This window comes from Podarcis liolepis (assembly GCF_965112155.1).
Source record: "Podarcis liolepis genome assembly, chromosome: 6".
Classification (NCBI taxonomy): Eukaryota; Metazoa; Chordata; class Lepidosauria; order Squamata; family Lacertidae; genus Podarcis; species Podarcis liolepis.
Genome location: NC_139559.1, coordinates 66,167,489 through 66,188,862, shown reverse-complemented (window position 1 = coordinate 66,188,862; position 21,374 = coordinate 66,167,489). Strand labels below are relative to the sequence as shown.

Genomic DNA, 21,374 nt, shown 5'->3' with positions numbered 1-21,374 from the left:
TTGGCAATACATTCATTTTAATAACCGCAATTCTCCCTAACAAGGAAAGCTTCAAATTGGTCCAGATTTCAAGATCTTTTTTCACTTCTGACCAACACTTCTCATAGTTGTCTTTAAATAGGTTAACATTTTTTTAGGTCATGTTCACCCCAAGGTACTTCACTTTTTTAACCAGTGATAAACCTGTTTCCCTCTGAAACTCTTCCTTCTCAATTGGTGTCATGTTCTTCTCCAACACCTTTGTTTTTAATTTGTTCAATTTAAAACCTGCCACCTGACCAAATTCTTCTATTATTTTCAACGCTCTATTGGTACTAGGGATTGGCTCCTTTAGTGTCAGTACTAGGTCATCTGCATACGCTTTAAGTTTATATTGTTTAGCTCCGACCCGTATACCCTGGATCTGCTGGTCCCTTCTAATCATATTCAGCAAGACCTCCAAGACAGAAATAAAAAGCAGCGGGGAGATTGGGCAGCCTTGTCGTGTCCCTTTCTCTATCCTGACTTCTTCTGTAACTGTATTGTTCACTATTAATTTTGCCTTTTGTTCTGAATAGATCGCGCCTATACCATTTCCAAACCTTTCTCCCACCCCCATCCCTTGTAGATTTTTCATCATAAAGCTCCAAGAGATATTATCGAAGGCTTTCTCCGCATCAATAAATATCAAAACAGCTTTTGTGTTTATATCCGCTTGCAATTTTTCCAAAATATCGATCAAGTTTCTTGTATTATTTGACATATATCTGCTTGGGAGAAAGCCTGCTTGGTCTTTATGTATCATCCCATTTAGGACTTTTTTCAATCTTTTAGCCAAAATATCAGCGAAAATTTTGTAATCCACATTAAGTAGGGATATGGGGCGGTAGTTCTTCAATTGCGTCTTTTCAGTCTCATTTTTCGGTATTAGTGTGATAAATGCCTCTTTCCACGATTCCGGCGCTCTCTTCCCCTCCATAATTTCATTACAAACCTCCATTAATGGTTGAATTAAAAAGTCTTTCAAGATTTTGTAATACTTGGAGGATAGTCCATCTGGGCCTGGAGACTTGCCTAGCTGTAAATTTTTTATGGCGCCTTCAACCTCTTGTTCAGTAAACAACAAAGTTTGTAAGGGGAAAAGGTTACAAATGCAAGTAAAACCAGGATATTTGTCAAATACAATATAACAACACAACTGTAAAGATAAGTTATAGAATTAAGGTCAAGCAACGATGGAAGGAAGTCAGATTTTAACTCACATTTTGAGTTATGTCGAACCAATGGTGGAGGGGGGGTGAGGTGGGGGGGATGCTTTGTGTTACTAACATGTACATATGTGTAAACCTTTCTTTATTTCTGTTATTTTGTAGAGGTAAAAACTTCAATAAAAATTAATTAGAAAAGAAAAGTTTGGAAATCTCTTGTCTAGGCTCTGTCTTAAACCTAATGAAATGTGACGTAAGATAATAGAATCATGGAAGTGGAAAATTGGAAGGGATCGTGAAGGTCATCTCACCCACCCCATGCAGTGCAAACCCACAACCCTAAGATTAAGAGCCACATGCTCTACTGACTGATCCAAGATTGTGGATCAGGCCCTGAGCCATTCTCTCCCCCTCCCCCCTTTTAATATAAAGGAGATAGAGACGAATCCTTGGTTCCTTTTTAGTTTGTTGCTTATAAGGGGTGTTCAGTCAACAAATGTGTTACAGCCTTCAGCAGTCTGTTTCTGTGTAATGCAGAGGCACTGACTATCTGTTGATGCATGTGGTTGAGCATAGGGGCAGTGGTGCAGGCTCTGTTCATTCGAAGGACCTCCTTTATCCTGAATTATTTATGTGAATCTTCTGCACAAAGGCTTCAAATTGTCCTCTAATTTATTCATTGCACAGGTTTAAGAAGCATTAGTGCCGAATCTATTTAGAAAATACACCTGCACAGCTTGCTTTCTGCACTCAAGCGTAGGAGAACATGCAGGATGTGCTTTGCCTTTTGAACCATTTGCGTACTTCCTGAATGCAAACTAAGCTTGTTGCCGTAATGTCTACTTCCATGATCTTCAGTGCATCTAAAATACTGTCAAGCACTTTCGGAAGTGCGGGATGGTAGAGAGAATTAAAAGTTGAATGACAACTCAGTGCTTTTTCTCGAAAGTAAAGTCTTAGTTCTGCGTACTTTTTTCTAGGATTTAGCACCAAATACTGTTGTGTTTTTTTTTTATGAACAAAAGAATGAAATTGAATTATCACCATGCTTGACTGCTGCAAGGAGTGATTGGTAAAATGTGGAAAGAGTTCAGAATTGCGTAGACGTGGCTGTTGCCTAGTTGACAGCAGCTGGCCATTTTCTTACATCCTTGAAGGTGTAGGTCCATCAGAGTGTGACTCTCAGTATCTGGTCCACATAGCTTATAAATGAGCATCTGATCCATTTGTTAAATGGGTTATAGAGTCAAGAGCAAATATATGTGGTTCTGGCACATCACCCTTTGGGCTTAAAAATTAGTTTCATTTTCTCATTAGATGTAGGGATAGGACTGTTTGCAGCAAAGTGCTCACAAATGGAAATCCCCTTCTTCCTCAAACGAAAGACAGCAGAAATGAGTTGGGCATGACTCACCTTAGCCTGGCCTCCTCCTTGCTGTTCCTTGGACTCATCCAACCCTCTTTTAGCCTTACCTTGCAGAAAGGCAAAACAGTAGCAGACAGTTGAAGGCTCTGTTGCACACAGCAAAGTCCCAAGGCCCCCTCTGCTGATTTGAAAAGACTTAAGTTCGGCTTGTAGGACTCCTCATGTGTGCTTGCTAGCCATCTGCTTGCCTGTCACTTCTTTTTCCAAGGTGAGGTTTATTCCATTTGTGGAAGAGAAATTAGGAAGCAAGTGACAGAGGGTACTTCATCAGTTGTGTCGCATGGACATTACTTGGGGATAGATGAGAGCATTCACACAATAAATGCTGGGCATAGTTAATTATTTCCTTTATCAGTGTTTCATTTTCCCTCCACCCTCAGCCCCAACACTAATTGGATTGCTGAAGTTAGATGGCAACCGTGTATTGAGAATAACTACCACCTATGTGGATCACCCTGATCACATGGACACTTTCCCCAGCATTCCATGCCTGTAATGTGGTGTAGATGCTCTTGATTCGGTGTTATTTGTTTGTTACAGTGATTGCTATCACATCGTTCAGAATGCAAATGCTTCCAAAGCAGTTTACAAGTAAATACCAATGAAAACAAAATCACAGTAAGATATCAAGACCCAGAGTATCAGTATCATTCTCATGGGACAGTTGGTGGTAGATTGTGCCATGTGGGAAATCCATCTGAAGTGGTCTTCTCCTGCCTTCTGTTTTCTTCTGAGTCCTTCCCACAGGGCAATTATTTATTAATCTATTAACCTCCTATCCCACCCTTCTTCTCAAAGGTGCACAGGGCCGCAAAATAACACAATTAGAATAAAATCATAAAAACATTTAAGAACATTTTGCATATCCTCAAAGCTAATGTGGTGGTTGCCAGGAACAGCATTGTTCTGGTATTGGTTAGGGTGTTGGTCAAGGACCTGGGAGACCAGGATTGAAACCTATGAAACTTAATAGGTGAGTTTGGATCAGCCGTTACCTCCTCACCTAACCTACCTCATGGGTTGGTTGTGAGAATCAAATGGGGAGGGAGGAAACCATGTTTAATACCTTGATCTACTTGGAGGAGAGGTGAGATATAACCATAAATAATAAAAAATAAAATTCCATAAGTGAACAGAAATGCTTTTCAATCCCTCCAAAATGTTAATAACAAGGAAGACGGAGATGCCTCTCTGAGAAGAGCTTGTCATAGGTCAGTGAAAACTGAGTAGTATCCCACAATGGCACCACCAACAGGTCCTCACTTGCTGATTGTAGGGCCCAAGGTGGTTGATACTGCTGGTAGAAGACCCTGTGAGGCACCATATATCTTGTATTCACTTCTGTCTTGTTGGCTTTTCAAAATCCCAGTTGCCATTATCGTTTTGCAACTTCAGACTTTCAAGGGGAAAGGAAGGCGTCACCAAATGTGACATAACCCTCATGGTATGTGACACTAGTTAAAATATTGTTAAATTTTTGTAGCAATTTTACTTGCTTTATATTATGATGTGTGTAGCCTTATCAACAAATGTATTAAAAAGCTGCTGCTTTAATTAAAGTCAGTTTGCTTCTGTTGAATTGAGGTAGAATTTCATTGGATTATATATCAGGCTTTTAATTAATTTGTGAACTGCATATGCAGCATTTTCAACTTGTTTTGATTCTTTGTTTAAAGTAATGGTTTCAGTATTCAAGCCACTTACCTTTTCTAGCTTCATATCTTCATGTAAAATTGGAATTGTTTCCTAAGGCTTGTTATACTTCTTTCAATGACATTATTTCTCAGACTAGCAATAAGCAGTCATTTTATTTGCTGGTGTTATTACTATTATTATAGACAATACAAGGCAATTCATATGGCCATCCTTTATTGAGAGTTGAAATATTTCAAAAACCCTTCAGGTCACCAGCATAAACACATCAAAATTCATTTGTTTTCCAGTTTCAATCAGCATCCACCAGATGGTGCAAGCAATTTTCACGTCTTTCTATTTCTTGTTCCTTTTTTGAGAGCCTTTCCCTCAAACCTTCTATCACACCACGTTTTTCTTCTGAATTTTCACCTACTGAAATTTAAGGGCTACAACTTAAAAATATTGTTTTAGAATGAAAGGCCTACTCATGGGAAAAGCATACTCTGTAGTAATTCTGGTCCTTAAGGCCTGTTTTTTCACCAGCTTGAGCTAAGTCATGCACCCGGTAGAACTCTGTGTCATTTGCAATGGTAGGAGCACAGCAAGGAGACAGGAACTTTAGTTTATGTCAGTGCCTGATGATCCTGTCGCTTCCTGGATCTTCATATTCTTTCAGAGTTATCAAGGTTTGGCATCCTATCCGTAAAAGCAGACTTCTCACGAATTCTTGTTGTGGATTTATAAAAGTAACTAACTAACTGACTTGCATCATAGACCCTTTTCATTTTGAGATTCATTTATTGTTCCTCTATGGCACAGTAAATCCCAAAACCATTCTGGGCTATTGTGACAGGGTTCGACAAGTCCAGCTGCAATGTTGTCAACAGCAAATATATGTTTAATCCTAGCAACCAGCAAGGAAAGGTGGCTACAGTTTTTTTGTGGGTTCTCTACCAACTGGGTGTCAGTGGGCCCCTTGGCCCAATTCCTTTGGTCTTTTCTTCTTTCAGAAGGGGGACATGGAAGTTTATAAAATCATGGCATTTTATGTGTATCTATTTTCACTTTAGTCTAGTTTCTAGTTCTGCTAGATTAGACCAAAGGTCCAAGTAGTCCAGCATTTGTTCCCACAGCAACTAACTAGATAACTATGGGAAACCCACAATCAACACATCAGTTCAACAGCATTCTCCCCATTTGTGATTCCCAACTGCTGGTATACAGAAGGATGCTGTCTTGGCTTGTTGAGTGGCTAATGTGCTCTAGCTCTGAGCAACTGATGATGCTACTACCCTCACTTCTTCCACAGGAGATGCCTAGGATAAGCTCTTGGCCTGCTGTATGCTAACAGCCACAGCTCAGAACGGTCCCTAAGCAATGGAGCCACAATGAACGAGCAGTGGCTATTCTGAGTCTCCAGGTTACAGCCAGCTCCCCCAGCTTGCTGGCGTTTGTTGTCTGCCCTGGCTGCCCCTTGGGAATACTGAATTTCTAAAAATTACCCACCCACCCACCCACCCACACATTGGCCAAACTACTCTTTCAAAATTATTCCTGTACACACCTGATGCTGAGAATCAGCATCATTGTTTGGGGGTGAAATGGAGGGATTGCTGCAAACATAGGCAACACACCATTTTGTAAAAGAAACAATTACTTTCCCAAATCCTCACCTGGTAGCGGATGCAGCAGGGACACATCTTGCTTCTGTAGAGGAGGCAACAAGAAAGCCAAACATCACCTAGCAAAATAGCCGCTGTCCCAAGCCAAAATGTGTAGATCCCTGCCGTAGAATAAACTTTGATAGTGACAGCTGTCTGTTGAGTGGGTAGGGGCATATGAATCTGGTATGCATAGGAGTATTTGTGCACCACTGTCCGTATCCAATATAGGATATTTGTCTGCTGTTTCATGGACGTTGTACTGCTTCCTTAATAGCTATTGATAGTAATATGCTGCAATTATAAGATGACAGCTTCCAACAAAAATGAGTTTTTAAACTAGGGATTAGACAGATGTTGCCCTAGTCCCATAGGTCCTAGTCTGACATTAACTACTTCACTACACAGGCTCCAGTTGTTCCATTATTTGTGAATCATGCTGTATGCAGTCAAGAGACTTACACATTTTATGTGATTAAGAATAGCCAGAAAATTTGATTGTTGCTGGGGCCTCTGTATGTCATTTGTGACATTTCTCTTTCTGTCTTACACAATATATATGTTGGGTTGGTGTGGGTGTAAGAAATAAATAATGTGCATTATGGTCTTAGAGTGCTGTGTGTGTTGCCTGACATTCCAGGCTTTTAAAACTGTTTTTGTTTGTTGCCACTAGAAGCCATTCATGTGCAATGTTGTAATTCAGGTCTGCTAATATACTGCTCTGTGGGTTGTAACCACATTAGTAAGAGAGCATGATTTCATTTAATGGCAGGAGCTGCTGTCAGAAAAAGATAAATGTTAAGTTTAATACTAATTGTACAGGAGGAAAAAGCAGTAACAGTTAAGGGTTCATGCCATTAAATATATTTTCAAGCCCATAGTTCTCATTTGGGATGAAATGTTCTGTACTTCACCCCACTTGGAATTTATCTGCACAAGGACATAAACAGTCAAGCTGTTTTCTGAGTGAGAGGACAATAGGAGAAAATAGATTCTTTCCTAGGGTTTTTTTTTTGGGGGGGGGTTGAGTGTTCATTTCTCTGAATAGGCTTCTACCTGAAGACTGAAGTTTGAATGTATATAATTTGGTCTGATCACTATATTTAAGTAGAGTGTGTGGCTTTGTTCTGGAAGCAACTACTTTTGATTTTGCTGAGTCTGAATGTTTGGAAATTGCATACTGTGGTTTTATGGGTAGGTGTTCTTTAGCTTACTAAATGCTGTTTGTGCCTTTTAAAAAGTCATTTCCTCTCCAGTGTATTGAAGATGCGCATCTCAGAAAGGAAAGCACTTAAGCACAAAGACCACACAAATGAGTTTTATAAACTTTTAATCCATGTACTGAATTGCACACTAGCACAGTATTTCATCTGCTTTGTTTTAATGTTCTGTTTATTGATTTATTTATAGTACTACATTGTATTCACCAACCACACACACTAGAAATCTTAATATGCATTCAACATTTCTTGACTTGGACAGCAAAAGGAAATGGAGTTCTAAACTCCAATGGGTTTACTTCTTACCATTTTGGTACTGTGTTGTAAAACCTGTGTTTCAGAAGAGGTGTGTGAATACAAGGTTGAATAGGCTAGTTTTCATCCCACAGAGCTGGCCCAGTAGTATCCTTTTAGAGATATTACTGAGCATCTTTGACATTCACTGAACTGAACCTTGATCAGACCATTGTAGGGTGTCTTAAGGACCAATTTTGGTAGAAGGCCAAAATTCGCTTATACCACACTGATTTTTTTTATTGATAAGAAATACACCAGAAAACAAAAAGAAGCAACTCCTGGCAGTGTTCGATTTATAACACACAATACATAACAATGCAGCTACATAAGAACAGGAATCATTCCCAAAATATAAGTGAGGCTCTTACCTTAAGCATGTATGCAAACTCAGTCAGTGAGAGTTGTGAGCTTGCTTTTGCTGGGTAATCTCATTTATATTTGGTCTAATTTGAGACAAACCAACTCTCATCTCATCAACAAAGAAGTCTCTTTTCTGATCCTTCATATTTGTCAAAATTGAAAATCCCTGTTCACAACAACATCTCGTGGAGAACTGTAGATGAATAGCCAGTGCTCTTGAAGAGAGGCATGGAAACTGTTTCTGGTTGTGTATCCAAAAAGAGTCCAGTAGCGTATTCCTATGTTTCATTGTCAAGGTGCGATCACTTGAAATGCAGGCCATTTCATTTTGAAAATGCATCTATCCATATTCTGCAAATAAATAAAAAAATGTTGATACTATACAATATTGTACTATACTATACTGAAATGTTTAAACATTTCTTTGATTGTCTTTGAATCTTCCTGCCACGCCTGGCACCCTCTCCTTCCACACCAGTGTGGTGTGCCACATCCTTTGAGATCCGCTGCTCTAGCCATAGCAACATTTTGTTTCTTGAATGAGTAGGGGGACAGATGGGCTGGTTCTACCCTCTGTCAGTGTACAGCAGTTCCAGTGTCTTGAGATTCATGTTACATCATCATCTTTAGGTGGTGGTCTCTGGGACCGTAAAGAGCCCAGTTTTCTTCACCCCACCTCCGGAAGTACTACTGTTTCATGTGCAAGAGTTTTATGCTGTGGTATGAAGGCAGACTAATGGAGAAAAAAATGAAGACTGCACGAAGGCCCGCTCTCATCACTTCTCCAATACTTACATACTTACACTAGTACAGTGCTATTGGTGATATGCTTTTCCCAGTGCAAGGAGCAGTGCAAATAGTTTTTGCACATACAAGCTTAATAAGCAATATTTATTCTGATGTTCCTGGCTTTTTTGAACCCTTAGATCTTATCCTTTCATGCAATTGTAATGGAAGGAAATAGTTCCCCACTACTGCACAGTATATACCATTTTGGTAAATCATTGCAGTATTTCTAGGGAATGCGCTTTGGGCTGATTTGCATCTGTTTAATGCTGAAACTTTCTAACCAGTTTAGTGTTAAGTACTCTTATCTCTTCATTCTCAAATGAATCTAACTAACTGTGACTTTCTTGTGCAGTAGGGGAAAAATAAGTTGACACTAGTATTTGGGATTTTATGAAGGAGCAAGTTCATTTACATTCTGAAAGGAAGGGGGGGGGGGAATTGAAGTGATAGAATCGATAGGCCCAATAGAATCTCATTGGAAGGATTGCACAGCTAGATTATATTGTATTCCAGGTTTTAAATTTGGTCTCCCCTGCCTGCGGAATAATAAGTGCCATGAAAATGTTCCACTATTGCAGTTCACATTTTGGCATCTGCAGTTACAGAACTAAGATCCTTGAGGAAGGCACAATCAAGGCTCTGATCTTCAGCATCCCACATTACTGAATCAATGAGCAGTGTACTTTTCAGTGAGGAAGATTGTGCAGGCTAGTCCTCTGCACTGAGTTTATATCAAGTGAGTGTGGCTAGGATTCCCTTACTGAATCCCTTTATGCCAGGATACTTAATCTGGCAAATTGTTGGTTTAATGGGCATCATACCCTATATACTTCCAACACAGGACTTGAAATGTACTGTGACAGGGGGAGCAGAATAGCACCACCAGCCACACCACCAATATCAGTGACAGCACTGCTTTCCCCTAGTGTTCACAGGTTGCAGTAGTGTTAACACCCTTATGTCAGTCACTCAGCCAGGAAATGAGTCAATGCACTCAACAGTGGTGAGAACAGGGCCTTGAGACACACTCTTGCCCCAACCCATGTACAGTGGTACCTCTGGTTACATATGCTTCAGGTTACATACACTTCAGGTTACAGACTCCGCTAACCCAGAAATATTACCTTGGGTTAAGAACTTTGCTTCAGGATGAGAACAGAAATCATGCTCCGGCGGCGCGGCAGGAGGAGGCCCCATTAGCTAAAGTGGTGCTTCAGGTTAAGAACAGTTTCAGGTTAAGTACGGACCTCCAGAATGAATTAAGTACTTAACCTGAGGTACCACTGTAAATGGCGTTTCCTTGAACTCTGGCACTCGTCATGGTGTCCCGTTGCATCAGAAGCAGTTTAGTCATGCTGGCCACATGACCTGGAAAGATGTTTGCAGACAAACTCTGGCTCCCTCGACCTGAAGCAAGATGAGCGCTGCACCTGACAGTCTCCTTTGACTGGTCTTAACCGTCCAGGAGTCCTTTACTTTTTTACCTTTACAACACAACCTATCCGGTATGACAGTGGCATGAGATTTCCCCCCTGTGTGTGTGTGTTTTTAAAAATTAAATTTGTATACTGCCCTTCATCCAAGGATCACAGAATGGTTCACAATATAAATATACAAAAGGAGATCACAAAATACATACTAAAACAAAAACAAAACAAACCAGTAACACCCCTCCCACAAACACATTTAAAAGGGCATAGAACGTTAATAAGCCAAAGGCCTGGTTATAGAGAAACGTTTTCACTTGGCGCCTAAATACATGTAGTGAAGGCACCAGGCGAGCCTCCCTAGGGAGAGCATTCCACAAATGGGGAGCCACCACAAAAAAGGCCTGTTCTTGTGTTGCCACCCTCCGCATATTTCATGGAGGAGGTGCATGAAGAAGGGCCTCAGATGACGGTCGCAGGGTCCATGTCAGTTCTAAGTGTCTGTAGCGCAGGCAGCACTAACCAAAATACTTGGAGTCCAGGAAAGTTGTACACACCGTGGCTTAACTCCCCCTATACAGCGCGCGCACACACACACTCTGCTATTTGAGCACACAACATGGAAGGAAGGAAGTTACTTTCTGTGTCTTGGAGACAGGTTGTTGTGCAAAGTGCCCCTTTCCCTTAGCTTCTGTCACCAGAGTTCTCCTTTGTGTGCTTCCTAAATGTACATGACCTCCAGCCAGGCAGAGATAGTAGCTCTAGGCTGTGCACCCTATCAGTGGAGGAATTTTCTGTGCTTGTTGGAATGTTGTGAATTGGATGCAGAGTTACTCCAGCATCATCAGTAGGTGGGTGGGCAGGGCTGGTGCAGGAGAGTATTGTACACTACTGTATTCGTTGTGTGTACACATATGTTCTCTCTCCATTGAATCCTTTGTGATTTTTTAAAAATTGGCTTTATCTGAAGCAGCTGAACAGAGTCTGAAGCAGCGTAGGATTGGGTGTAAGTGTGCTTCTTTCTATCATTCCTACACCCCACCCATGTTTCCACTTTGTTTAGGGAAGCTTTTAATGTTTTAATGTTTAATAGACTATTGTATTTTACTATTCTGTTGGAAGCCGCCCAGAGTGCCTGGGGAAACCCAGCCAGATGGGCGGGGTATAAATAATAAATTATTATAATATTATTATTTGTTTTTGACCTTATACTGACAGAGGTGCTCCAGGGAGTAGTATGCTGGCATAGCAATGCATCAATATATACTCACAGCAGCACTAATAATACCCACCATATTTGTTGTTGTTTTTCAAGTATAGTCTTGCACTCTTAAACTTTAAAAATAAACAAATAAGCAAGCCTCAAACCAAGATGGGAACATCTTATAAGCCGTCCCAATTCCAACAGCAAATTCTGATTTATTAAAGTACCATTCAGTTTTATTACTGATTATAGTGGTTTTCTTATGTGGCCTTTGAGAATCCAGATTACTTCTATAATTTTGCAGAGCCTTTTGTTTGGTTTTATTTTTAAAAACGCTCTGAGAAGTGGAAAGTGCAGGTGAATTTATTATTTACTGATGGAAAATAGTGTTCTGTGGCTTTCTGTCCTATCTTGGGAGCTTGAGCTGGTTAAGGATAAATGGATTGGCAGAAATTAATCGCTTGTAGTTCTCCAGATAGGAAATTACTAGTGGATTACAAAATGGGAAATGTATGCTCTGTCTGTCAGATTACTCAGGAAATACTTCCAAAGGTCCATTTTTTTTGAGATTACTGAACCACAGATTAGAGAGTTCAGGAGTGGAAAAAAGAAAAAAGAAAAAGTGAACTCACTTTTAGTAATGCTTATGAAAATCCTGACAGAGTATTTTGTGAGTTAGGTTTCTGAGAAATAACTGTCTTTGCATGCATTTTAAGAAACTAGGACAAAAGTGGTGTTCAAAAAATCCTTTCAAATGACCTTAAATGGAAAATCTCTAATGAAGTCTCTTCCCCTTGTGTGTTCCATTGTGAGCCATGTCACCTGATCAGAACTGGTTCTTTCAAGGTGCGTGGTTAGGATTCTGTTTTAATGATATGCTTTTAAAAAAGCAAACTCATTGCTTTTACCTTCACTGATCTTATTTTGAAAGAGAAAGGGATGCTATAGGCGAAGCTTTATCTATCATTCCAATGTTCCAGGATGAGGTTTGCCTCTGCAATGCCTTCCTTAAAGTTCTTAAAGAAACAGAAGTCTTGTTCCCTACAGAGCATGGTCATCTTAATTCTGCATGTAAACATGAAAATGCCCCAATCGATAGGTGGCTGGCTATTTATTTGTTTCCCCTCATGTCCCCCTCCAACAAAAGAGGAAGTAAATGGAGTTAAAACAGCAATAATACTAAGAAAAGCTAAAAAAACAAAGCCATAAAAAATGGAAAAGCAGGAATAATTTTTTTGAAGAGCCAAAGGACAGGAAAAACACTATGCAACAGCTAAACTTGAAATTTTGCCAGAAATTTTTTTTTAAGGTATATGTGGAATGTTAGTAATGTGGGAAGGGGAGGGCAGCTAAACCTCCCAGGGGAGTGAATTTCCCACCTGGGTGCTACACCAGAGAAGGTCCTGTCCTGTATCCTTACCAACTGAACATCAGAATGTAAAGGAACACACAGGAGGACCTCCTTAGTTGTTCTTGGAAATTCATTATAACCTTATTTTTAAAAACTGGAGTTCTCTTCCACTTCCTACGTTTTTGCCTACAAAAATATATAGCAGTTTTTGCTACCTATTTGGACTGAAATAATGTTAAAGATCAGGTGTGATGAGGCCTAAAGTGTTGTGAAGAAGGGTCATTGCAGATCATCCTACAAGCAGAGTTTGGTATGCTTAGCTGTATTTATGGATTGTGAAAAACCTACATATTATCGTAACAACCATATCTCTTGCCTTTCTTCGTCTTTGAATATGCACTAATTGTTTGCCCATTAAAGACATGACTTTCAGGCTCCACTGTAACGATTTGCAAAAGATTCACATTAGCATTCTGCTAGATAGTCATTCAAGGTCACCTAAGGTAAGCTACCAGCTGTCCATTTTGTCACTGCATAGTGCAGGAAAGTAGCTTAAATTATTCTCCCTCATAGGTGCAGCAGAATTCTAATATGGAAATCTGAACTAACTTGGAGTAAATTACATTTTCTACAGTGTGATTCTTTTTAACAACTGATTTATCACAGTTGACCTTTTCTTATTGGATAATACTGAGGTTTTCAAACACACATTTTATGATCAAATGTTTCTATTTGTTTCATCATGAATAATGCAGACGAACAGATCATAGGAGACTTTAAACACATCTTAGAAGTAGAATACACTGGTAAGCATCTGATTCTCTCATTGGCTGTGGTGAGCTGTCGTGCTGAACCTTGGGCTTCTCTGCCCTACCTTCCACCGCAAGGAAGAGTTCCAACACTTTGGTTTTTACTTTTAGCTAACCACGATTCATTGTGTCATCTAAACCCGAAACTATGGTTTAACATTAACTAGGGTTAGTTGAAACCAGACAGCTTAAGCAACCATGGGTTGAAGTTAGTTTTTAATTAACTATAATAAATGTCAACTACAGTTTGTCAGTTTGGATAACATGGTAAACAGCAGTTAACCAAATGCAGCAGTGAAAGCTTCCATGAGAAAAGGGAAAGAGGGAAATACTTGACTCAGAGACTCCCTACAGCTTGTCTTATTGTACCTAGCTAGTACAGTGGTACCTTGGGATGTGAACGGGATCCATTCCGGAGCCCCGTTCGCATCCCGAACAGAACGTAAGATGCGACAGCACGTCTGCGCTTGCACGGGTTGCGTTTCGCCACTTCCGCGCATGCACTTGACGTCATTTTGACCGTCTGCGCGAGCGGCGAAACCTAGAAGTAACACGCTCCGTTACTTCCGGGTCGCGGCAGAGTGCAACCTGGAAGTGCTCAACCTGAAGCGTATTTATCCCAAGGTATGACTGTATGTGCTTTTCAAGGGCAAAAACTATGTGGTTTTTTCATTTCAACACACATTCTTTTACTTCAAATTTGTTTATATTAAGCAGTCACCACTATTTTGTATAGTTACCCTAAACCAAAGCCCAGTTCCTCATTTCCTGTCATCTGGTTATTGTAAATATACTTTTCAATGCTCAGGTTTTGAATCTATTCATTTAAAGCGGGTACAGTGCTTCTTAAGTCTTTGCTTTCTGGGAAACCTTGATGGCGTTTTCTCATTTAGTGCTGGCATTTTGTTTTTATTAATAATGGCCAAAAATAAAAGCAACAATCACCCGGTGGTTTATTTATGGTTGAGACAGTGGGATACATAGATTTAATAATTAAAAGTCATTTCAATTCCTCTTTCTTTTGTACTCTAAAAACCCTGATTCTTGTCGTAAAACTGCACCATTTCCCCACACTTGTAGCATTGCATCACTTAAACAGTCTTGCCTGTGTTTTACTGTTGAGAGATTTGTTCCATTAGAGCAAACCAAATAGGATATATAAATAACCATTGTAATAAGATAGACTCAGTCCATTTCAGAATGACATGTTCATCAGCCTGTGTGATCCATTGGAAATATGTCTTCTACTTTGTTTTCATTACACTGGACTGGTGCGTATGTTAACACTCCTGATTGCTTAACCTTGGTTGAACAATTGTGAGTGGATCATATGCTGTATGACCCTCTTTCCTTTCTTCTGGAATATGACTTCCACCCCATGACTGATTAGGTGATTCATTCATCAGCACTTACGTTAACTGACATTAAGGCTAACCAGGGTTTCCCTTGGGCAGCTTTCCAGTTTGTTTCAAATCTTGAAAGCAACCTTGATTAGCCTAAGCTAATGTTGGAGTCAATTCGAGGCCCTCTAGACGCTGTGGGCTCACTCTTGCTTTCTGGACCATTTTTCTGGGAATTTCGGCCTTTTGTGTGTGAGTCTGTGGTCAGGGAGTGGGATGGCACAGAGAGTAAGTAAGTTATGAGATTCTGCAGTGCTCCAACCTCTGTCTTCTTCTGACTCTGGCTCCGACGTAAATCAGCGACTCAAGCTTGCTGCCTTGAGCACACTATATGTAGCAAAGTAAACTGCACAACAGAAGAGGCTGGAGGCTGTGGATACATACTAAAACTATTTTACATAAATGAGAACAAAGAAACATGTCGTCTCTCCTTGCTGTCTTCTCAGAGAGAGACTCAAAAGCAAAAGCAATACACTGAGCGGAAGTTCCGCTCACGAGACCCAGCAGTCTGTGCTGGAATGTAAACAGACATGTGACACGCTACATGTGCAAGGTTCCCCTCGAATTGTATCCAGGGGCATTTGGATATGCTAATACATATGTATGCATATTCATGGCTCTGGCTGTGAATATAGTTCCAAACCTAACCCATGTCTGCAACAAAAGGTGAACTGGAACTACCCAACAGTGTCCACCAAAGTTTCTATAGTCCCAGAATGCATGGATGTCTCCATCTACCACCTGTGGATATCTACAATTAGATTTTCATGCTTGGGAAGTTTGATAAGGGAGAAACCTAATGTTCATCAGACCGAGCCTTTGATGTTTACGTTGGCAAGACAGTCCTGTCTCTGTTTCCCATTCCCTGTCATTAATCAAGGGTCTGTGAAATTGTTTTTAAATTGAATGTAACCTGGATGGAGAACATTTGACTTGAATGTCAGCTAGATAAGGAAACACATTTATATGTTTGCCTTGTTTTGATTCATTTCTGTTATCATCAAATCAAGGGACACTCAATATTATAAATGCTTCTTGTCCCGGTACCAATATAAAGAGCTCAAATCATTTGTCTGTGTGTTCTATTGATAATCACCAAGACTGGCCAACAGAAAGCACCACAGTTATTTAGAAAAATGGGACCATTTCATACTAAATTGATCCAAAATTAATCAGAGGCCCATCTGCATGATATATTTAAAAGTGTCAAACCTCTTCAAACATTCATGGCATCCCTCAATTAATTTTGGGAACTGTGCCTTTTTAGGGGAGGTCTGTCCTCACAGAGGTACAATTCCCAGAGTTACCTGGAAGAATGATTGATTGTTAAACCAACTGTAGCTCTGTGAGGGGAACAGGAGTCTCCGAACAACTCTCAGCACCCTTAGCAAACTACAGCTCCCAAGGTTCTTTGTGAGAAGGCATAACTGTTTAAAGTGGTATGACACTGCTTTTTCTACACTCGATTCTTGCACTCACAAATAAACTTCGGTATGAAAATGAATACAGTTATAGAACCAGAGGTGTCAAAGGTATTTGCTGTCATAGCATTAATCGGTTTAAATCAAGAAAGTTAATTAACTGAAGAGCATTTAGTCAGTTAACAGTTCACATTTCAACAAAGTGTTTAGGGTATGGGACAATGCCTATTTCCCAGTCATAACCCTCTGGTGAAGCAGGGTTTATCTTGTTCTGAAATCCCTGCCTAAAACCTACCTCTCAGCTCTTGGCGAGACCAGTCAAAGGCTTTATCTATAAGCTGTTTTTCTCTGTGTTGATTTACAGTAGTGAGTGATAATGTATTTAAATGTAAAGGAACAAATTGCTTACATTAAGACATTTCCCTCAGACTGGCATCTGTAGGGTATGGGGGCATATTTGAAAAAAGCAGCAGCAGCTTATATTAGTCTAAAAATAAATTCTGTCCCTTGCCAAAATAATTGTGGAGGCAAGTGGGAATGTAGCAGGCCTCAGGCAAGATCTTGTAATATTAGTACACTGTGGAGAGCTGCTGCTGCTAAGACTTCATTAAGTCTATATTTTGCGAAAGTTGTAAGTAAACTAAATATACAAAATGTTATATGGAAAGTTTAATGATATATTGTGGGATGTTGCTTCTAAATAATTTAAACCAGCTGTACTTGCCCAAATGAATAGTTCTGCGTTCTGAGGCATAATTCAGTCACTGGGAGTCCTCAGATTTCATAAACTCTCTGTAGGTCTCTTGATTATTAGTGAGCATTTGCTATGCTAAAATGTACCTCCAGAGGGTTTTCATACAGCAGTATGAGCAATTTTGGTTGTGGAGTCTCTTTCAAGATTAACGGACTCTTCATTCATGCGGCATTTAGGCAACAGATGCTCATTTGACTGAAAAGGCTCATCAACTAGAAAGTACATCTGAACTTGTTCTTTTAAAAAAATATCAGTGGAGATCAGAGTTGCATGGGCTTGTGATAAGGAGACTTGTCAGGCAGGTGCCTTCTTTTTAAGCCTTTAAATAATTGGTGCAAACTTTTCCATGCCACCAAATCTATGCAGGCAATTAAGAAAACATCTTTCTGTAACAGACAATAGTTGATCTCTGATTTTAAATTCTTACCTTGTTTTGATTGTATCTGTATATGGTTGGTGTAAATCACTGGTTTTTAATGAACAGCTGTATACAGTTTTTTTATATAAATAAATGATAGACGTTTTAATATTGTTTTAGGGACACTATGTTAGAATACATTCTGTTTATCTCTAAAGCAACTAAATGTGTTAATAGCCTGAAAGTAAATTGACCGATTAGGTTTCAGGAATGCAGAGCAAGGACATTAATGTAAATAGTTACTTCTAATGAATATATAGCCATTTTATTTTTTTAAAAAAACCTAATTAAAAGCTTCCTTTTGATTTTTATTGCACCCTATAAAAATGCCTGTCTTGAAACTGATATGTGTGTGTGTGCACACTCACACAGAATTTTTAGTAACGATTGTATTGCCGTCAGAGAAAAAAGGAATGACAATACATAGAGAGGGGTATATTGGCTATACCCCAAATGCTGCCAGTTGTTCAAAGTTGAAAAAAGGCAAAACCATATTTTCCCCATTAGTTTTTTGTTTATAGTAATTTTACATGTTCCGGGCAGCTGCAGCCAAGTGCAATTTTCAGAATTTCTTCTAGTTTGTAGAGCAACTGTTTTGAAGATCATGGGAATGTTATTTGAAAGTCCAGTTAGTATTTTCTCCCTAAGCACAGTGTTTAAAGATGTGAGTTTTAATAGAGGAACATATGTATCCATTGTTGCTGGATAATTGATACTACATCTGCCAGTGATCTTCCTGGGACTAGGTATACATAAGTCTTATTGCACACACTAAAAAACAAAGTTTTCTCTTGAATGTGGTGCCCTTCTGTCTGAATGATACACAGATACACCCAGTTGCAGGCAACATTATTGAAGTGTGCAGTGGGTAATATTGATTTCCTAGTTTCCTAGATGAACAGCATGGGGGCCATTTAGAAAATGAATCGCTAAACCCATGAAATGGTTGTCCTGATCTTTCAAGAATCCCCCCCCCCCCCAATGATAAGAAGGCCATAGAAAGTTAGTCATAGGCATGTTTTGAATTTGGCATACTGAGGACTCAGTCATTTTAAGTGTACATTCAACATATTTAAGAGGGTTGGGCATATTTTTTAAGTTTTTTGGTGTGTATCCTCTATATATACTTCAGGAGAGCTTAATTTGTGCAGCTGACTTGCTGGCCCGTTGTGGTTCTCATATACTGAGACACCACTAGACATTTTTATAATTATTTTCAAATATCTTCATTATGTTGATAAAATGGCTTTGATTTTATGAATAATCCAGAATGTTTGTGCATTCATTCCTCTTCTCCCACCCACAGCTGTGGAAATTCCCTATACTCTGGTTGTGAGCACTTGATTTACATAATCACTCTACTGTTGTTTCTTAATAACTATGCAAAATGCAGATCTTGTTGTCCTGGTAGGCTAATAATAGTTGGTAGCCAATCAGAGTGCAAGAATGTCTATTATCATGGCAGTTATTACCTTGAAATCACACAGTGGTTAGTCACATTACTCTTGATTACTGCAGTTCCAAAGTCCTGATTGGTGCTTGCATTTAAAATCTACAACCGTCCTAAAGAGAGACTAGTCTGGTGTTTCTTTTCTGAGTGGTAGGCAAATCCAAAATTATATACGAGGAAAAAATAAAACCCCAAAGGCACTGAAATAAGATTAGTTAATGACTGTACAAAGAAATTGTCCGAAGTGTACTGTTCCTGGTTTTCATTTTCTTTGCCTTGCTCTTTCTTCACTCCAACTAACTTGTCTCTCTCAAAGCCTTGACACTTGTATTTTACATAGAAACCTATTTTCTTGCCCTCCAAAGGATTGCAAATTTCAAAATGTTTTCACAATTTAGGGTTCTTGCCCACAGTCCTGGCACAGGAAGAAAAACCCAGTCAGATGGGTGGTATAGTAGTAGTAGTAGTAGTAGTAGTAGTAGTAGTAGTAATAATAATAATAATAATAATAATAATAATAATAATAATAATGGGAGGGGTTTCCACTTTTAATTTCAGGTACTTAGACAGTTCAGTAGCTAAAAGATAGTCAAACAAGATGTGGTGTTAGTCACATGTTTAAACAAGCTTTTATTTTGGAGAAAAGGTAGAGTTATGAGATGTCTATCTGGAAAATTATTCCGATCAGATTTGGGTCTGCACCAGTTTACTGCTGGAAATTGATTCCTCCTGGCTGAGTTTACCAGCCAAGTATTATTTCCTTATGTTCTCTGCCTTCCTCAATGGGTGTGCATCCTAAAACACCTCTGTTCTTATCTAGAACATTTTCTAACAGCCTTCCAACAATCAGTTTGGGGGATACACAATCAATTTCTATAAATTATTTCATTCACAAGTTTGTTGAATGTTAGAGTGCAGAATGCAACTCCTTGCATTTCAATTGCCAGGGGGTGGGATGGGAATCAAATGCAATATGGAAACCTGTGCCATTTCTCTCAGTAGCGCTCCCCAAGTCTCTGGGCTATTCAGGAGACCTGACCTTTGCAAATTTTTATGTGGAACAGAAAGACTTAAAGCTAGTATTATAGCTATGAAGAATTTAAACCGTGACCAAAAAACGGAGAGAGGTAGGCTCAAAAGAAGTGGATGGCATTCGAATATGTAATGCATTTAAAAATAATAGCTGTGCAATTTGAGATAGATTGGGGACTTGGGTTTGTATGCCTAAAAGCAGTGAGTTGCCATTGGGTTTTATCTTTTTCCTAATTTTTACAGTGTCTGATTAAAATCTCTCTTTTTTCCAGCCGTGCTGTGGATGAAGTAGCAACGGAGGCATTAAAATATGCAGAACAACTTCCTGTAGCACAAATAATACATCAGGTATGCTGCTTTATTTCTTTTGTTAATACTCAAGAATACATAAGGTATTTAGTTTTGGCAATAAAACACTTTTGGTAATCTTACTAGTTTATATTCCATTTAATATTTAATTGTACAAGAGCATATATTTCTATTTAGATAGCAATTTACTATTCAGAGCACAGCAGAAGAGGCTAAGCAATCCGTACCCTGTAGACTCCAGCTTGTGTTGGAAACTTGAACTACTGGTTTTTGTGATCTGTTCTATTAAGAAAGGTTTGCATCATGCTGACTTGCTTACTCAAGGCAATGTACATCTGTACTCTTTGCTGTTACCAAGACTTAACAGGAAAATGGTCTCTGAACTTAGATTGAGTAAGTCTCCAACTTGAGTACTTTTAATTTGCTCTCAGTTCAGTTGCTGTCACTGTAAAAAAGGAGTGTCTTGCATATAGTTATTTCATCCTAGTTGCTACCACAGTTAACTGCTACCCAGCTAGGCCAGATACCTCTGCTGCCATCTAAATGGCCCATTATCTACAGCTGTGGCTTTCAGATGCAGCTGTCTTTGAACATGGATAGATCAACAGGGAAAAAAAATGGAAGTCCACCAAGCGTCAAAGTTGCTTAGAATTTCCTCTGGGTATTAATTATTATTGTAAGTCTGTTTCCAAATATCTTTGTCAATCAAAGTGGCTTCCTGCCGTTGAATTTGCTCGCTGGAGGCAATGCCAGCTTTAGCTTAAAGGAAACAAGGGCTTTATTTTAAAACTTTCAAGTGTACAGGCCTTTTCTGCAAGATGTTAAACCCAAAGGAAATTTAAAACTTTAGGCTGAAATCTGCACCTCCGGGAAGAATATCTGATGTGTTCAGAACATGGAAGATTGGAAATCAGGACCAGTTTGTATGTCAGGAACTCCCTTGGTGTTGTCAGAGCTTCAAATGACCCAGCAGCCTGCAAATGTCACATTTAAAATTCTGTCTTCATGCCTGACTCTCGGCATAAATGAATTAAACAGCAGAGCAGGCAGTAAGTCAATATGTTCTTAACAGTGAGAGTGAGCAATGAAACAGTTTGAGGATTGTTTGGAATAGGTAAATAGGAACTGCACAGAACAGTTCACCTAAAGGAATATCTGATACAGGAAACAGAATTAACCTTTAAGATGGTTGACCAGATGAAATGTCACAGTAATATTTTTACA

The 21,374-nt window shown here is 39.3% G+C and overlaps 1 protein-coding gene across 1 annotated transcript in view; it reads left to right on the top strand.

The window, feature by feature from the left end:
* PIGK (phosphatidylinositol glycan anchor biosynthesis class K) overlaps window positions 1–21,374 on the top strand; it is a 98,635-nt gene that overhangs the window by 52,230 nt on the left and 25,031 nt on the right. The window contains exon 10 of the mRNA XM_083510579.1: window positions 20,114–20,189. Within this exon, the coding sequence (XP_083366705.1) occupies window positions 20,114–20,189 (76 nt within the window). The remainder of the gene's footprint in view (window positions 1–20,113; window positions 20,190–21,374) is intronic.